The sequence below is a fragment of the Tamandua tetradactyla genome, chromosome 14 (assembly GCF_023851605.1).
Source record: "Tamandua tetradactyla isolate mTamTet1 chromosome 14, mTamTet1.pri, whole genome shotgun sequence".
Lineage (NCBI taxonomy): Eukaryota > Metazoa > Chordata > Mammalia > Pilosa > Myrmecophagidae > Tamandua > Tamandua tetradactyla.
In genome coordinates this window covers 44701695-44706197 of record NC_135340.1, presented here as the reverse complement: position 1 = coordinate 44706197, position 4503 = coordinate 44701695, and the positions used below count along the sequence as shown (strand labels likewise).

Below are 4503 nucleotides of genomic sequence, written 5' to 3'. Positions count from 1 at the left end.
ACGTGTGTCTAGTATGTAGAATACAAGGCCTTATCTGTATCAAAAAACCTAGTTTCTGTGTCTATGAGTATTGTGTGGATTGCTTGATTGCTACTTTCTCAATTTTAAATGAGAAGCTTTTACAAGATAATTTCTGGGGCATTTGGGTGGTAGTAGTTTTATGATAAATTTTAACTATCATGCAAAAATGAAGTGTGACTATGTGTGTGTTCGTGTAAATAGGGGCATTGGGATTTATTTATTTATTTTTTTAGTAAAAGGCATCGGGATTTATTTTTTTTAAATGCTCATTTCTCATGACCTCTACTTTCAATACCAAATGTAAGGTTTCTTATGCATTGATGTACTTTTATTTTGCCAGCCTTTGTTTCTTTTCCAGTCTTCCTCTTTTCTCCACACCCCCTACCTTCAGTAGCCTGCTCAAGAGTTGTGTATTAGGAGAGATTGAGACACTTATGTGTTTGACTCACAAGTAGGAGATTAAATCTTGCATCTGGTAACATATATTCTTGTAAGAATAGGTAAGACTCATATAGTAACCAAGGATTAGGGACAGAGACAAAGTGAGAATTGGCATTGGATTATTTGAGGCTGAGAGATAAGACAAATGGCTAAAACCACTGAAGAGAGGTAGAGGAGATCAGTGGTTATATACCAATTATGAAGTTAGTGCGAAATTCTTTATCTCTTGCAATTTTGGGGAGTTTAGGGTTCCAATAGCTCTATCCAGGGACACAAATTATAGACTGTGAAAATCTAAACAGATAAATCAAATTGACATTTTTAACCTCCTTGACTTCATGGACCATCTCTTCCCACTCTGTATATATTGGCCATATCTTGACTCTTAAAAATTCTGCTATTTGTACCTCCATTTACAATTTAATGTCCATGCATCAATCTTTGTTTTACCCTTGTCTTTGTCTAGTCATACTATTGTGTCAGCAACATGCCCTAGACCAGATTTTGTTATTTCCGTCCCTGCTCTGTTGGCATTGGGTGAAATGTGAATGTAACTGTTGGTAGTGAAATGAGAACGACCATAAGAGTCATATTATGTGCATGAAATGATGTGAAGTTAAGAGGAGAGGCAAGTTGAATGACTGGAGAAAATTCCATGAGCAATTCAAGCACAGAACCTATGAGTTCTGGAAAATGAGGCCATTTCTACCTCTCCCTTCTCTGTTTTATAATATATTATCTTCCCTGACCTTCTTAATCTGTGCCATGTACATACATCTACTATGTTTTCATATTTGTTATCAACACTTGCTTATAATTTGAGAGTAATGATGTGAAGCCATGATGATGAGGATGTTATGTTTAAGTAACTCAGGTTATTCAGGTGACCCCAAGGGAAATTCATTACTTATTGAACATAAGGATCTGAGCCTCTATTGAGAGGATATATACTTTTTCAGTATATATACCCTTAAATAATAAATCGTTATAATAGTAGAACAGTATTACCGTTCTTATTTCAGTTTCCTTTTTATTTTCTTTTGTGTGGTAATATTGGAGGCACTCCAGCTGATAAATCAATGGATGGAGCAAATAATTCCACTGTGTCAGAATTCGTGTTTTTGGGACTCTCTAATTCTTGGGAGATCCAACTTCTCTTTGTGTACTCCTCTGCATTTTATGTGGCAAGCATGATGACAAACTCTCTCATAGTGCTCACAGTAGCTTCTGACCCTCATTTACACTCCCCAATGTACTTTTTGCTGGCCAATCTCTCTTTCATTTACCTGGGTATTTCTTCTGTCTTTACCCCCAAGATGATTTATGACCTGTTCAGAAAGCACAAAGTCATCTCCTTTGGAGGCTGCATCACTCAGATCTTCTTCATTCACATCATCGGTAGTGTGGAGATGGTGCTACTTATAGCCATGGCCTTTGACAGATACATTGCCATATGTAAACCTCTCCACTATTTGACTATCATGAGCCGAAAAATGTGCATTTTTCTTCTGGTTTCTGCATGGATAATTGGTTTGATCCACTCTGGGACTCAACTGAGTTTTGTTATAAAATTGCCATTCTGTGGTCCTAACGTGTTGGATAGTTTTTATTGTGACCTTCCTCGGTTCATCAAACTTGCCTGCATAGACACCTACAGACTAGAGTTCATGGTCACAGTCAACAGTGGGTTTATATCTCTGGGATCATTCATCATTTTGGTCATCTCCTATGTTTTTATCTTGGTCACAGTTTGGAAACGCTCTTCAGAGGGATTATCCAAGGCCCTCTCCACTTTGTCATCTCATATCATGGTAGTGATTTTGTTCTTTGGTCCTTGCATCTTTGTTTATACCTGGCCTCACCCCACTTCACATGCAGACAAATTACTTGCTGTTTTCACTGCAGTTCTCACTCCTTTCTTGAATTCAGTCATCTATACATTCAGGAACAAAGACATGAAGATGGCAATGAGAAGAGTATGCAGCCTACTTACTATTTATAGAAAGATGTCTTAAATGAGATAAGTATGACATGTAGGCACATAGAGTTTGTATTATTTCAATATCTTGATTTTCAAAGATATTTTACAAATATTTAGTTGAACTAGATGATAATAACTTCATTCTTTTAAGTATTAATTGACGTATTTTTTGAAGGAAGCTAATAATGCAATGAAATGTACCTGCGGGAGAAGTCCAAAAGCTTTTCTTTCAGGTGATATTGCTTTGATGAATATACTATGTCCAAGGTTTCAAAATTGGGTCTCTTCATTGTCAGAGAGTGGGTGATTTAAGTGAATGTTGAATGACCCAATAAATGGATGCAAGATAGGAATATATACATTTATTGCCTGTTTTAACTTGTCATAACAGAAAATAATGTGTCGAGTAGCCCCGACTTCTCCATAAGTGAGACCCAAGTTTTTGCTATGCAGAAGTCTATGGAAGTCCATGGAAGATGACAGCATTAATGAGTAGTGTATCAGAACAAGAGGAATTAGATAGATTTTTTTGCATATTTAATGATATCGTGCTTTGATAGGAGAGTAATGCTTGTATTACACACTGGGTATGTCTCCCATTACAAGAGGGAAAATGAATTCCTTTGGTCTGGCCACCTTTTTGATTGGACAGTGCTGTCTGGGTTTCACAAGATTAACCTTTTCAATCTTATGAGCAGTGTGTTCCAGCTTATTTAACTTCTAGATTCTTCAAGGAAGAGTCATAATTTACATATGTAACTTTCCTGCTTCTTCCTCTTCCTTTTTCTGATGTAAAACTGTTTCTGTTGCATTTGTATAGTTTCAGTCATCACAAGCTAAGTTTTCATTGAAAGATGTTTTATTCCTGCCTTTCACACAGTTTGGTTACTACCTGAGCTAAAATTTTTCTCTCACTTAAAAGTTCTTTTTGACTATGATCTTTTCTCAAACTTCACTTGTTCTTGATGATCTAAAGTTTTGAGGAGTAATGGTCTGATATTTTATAGAACTTCCCTTAATGGAGATTTATCTGTTTTATCACTATTATATTGGGATATGGGGATTTTGGGAAGAAAACTACTGTTGTAAAATCCTTTTTTTTTGTCACACCCTATCAAGAGTGCAGATCTCAACAGGATTTACCACTGAGTTATTGTTTTTAAATTGGGTTTCTTTTACCCAATATATGGGTGGGAATTTTTTTTATCTGACAGTGCCTGTATTTTAATTAACCTGTTTAGACTGTTGGCATTTAAAATGAATATTCATATAATTGTGTCAATATCTATCAAGCTCATAAATTTTATATGCCTTGCACTTATTCATTTTTCTCTTTTTCTCTTCTTATATCTTCTCCTGTGTTGAGAATTTTTCAGGATTGTATTTTCTCTCTTCTCTTAGTATATTACTTACACCTCTTTTTAAAATTCTTTTATTGGTTGACCTAGAATTTGCAATACACATTTACAACTAATCCAACTGTACTTTTAAAGAGCTCTGTACATTGCACATTAGCGTTGATCCTTAGGGCATTCTCAATTCTTCCTTCCCATCCCTTATATTATTACTGTCCTTCATTTCACTTATCCATATGCAATGTTCACCAAATAAATTTTTACAATATTATTTTAGACTGATATTTTTAAGATCAATGAAGAGTAAGAAAATAAAATACTTTATTTTACCTTGATTCATTTCTTCTCTGAGGCTTACCCTTTCTTTCAATTATTCTGGGCTTATGATCATATAATTTTGAGTTACTTATTTCTGAAGAACTTCTTTTAACAATTTTGTGAGGCAAATCAGCAGGTAATGATTTTCTTCAATGTTTATTTATCTGCAGAAGTCATATTTCTCCTTCACCTTCGAAGGATAATTTTGCTGGATATAGAGTTCTAGGATTATTTTTCCTTCAACAATATCCATATCATTCTTCTCTTGTTTGAATATAATTAGCAAGTTGTAGCTAATTTTAAAAAGTAAAATTTTCATTTTATGAATTGAAAGAAACCTGAGTGATGTGGGTTACACCAAAGATCATTCCTGTTTACCCTTACTGC

General features: G+C 34.8%; 1 protein-coding gene across 1 annotated transcript; it reads left to right on the top strand.

The window, feature by feature from the left end:
- Nucleotides 1–1541: 1541 nt before the first annotated feature.
- LOC143655061 (olfactory receptor 4F3/4F16/4F29-like) lies at nucleotides 1542–2477 on the top strand. The gene has a single exon (XM_077126611.1). It carries the CDS (start codon nucleotides 1542–1544, stop codon nucleotides 2475–2477), a length of 936 nt encoding a protein of 311 aa, XP_076982726.1.
- The last annotated feature ends 2026 nt before the right edge of the window (nucleotides 2478–4503 follow it).

Excerpts from the sequence above, each read along its gene's own strand:
- LOC143655061 (XM_077126611.1), top strand. The coding sequence starts at position 1,542 with ATGGATGGAGCAAATAATTCCACTGTGTCAGAATTCGTGTTTTTGGGA.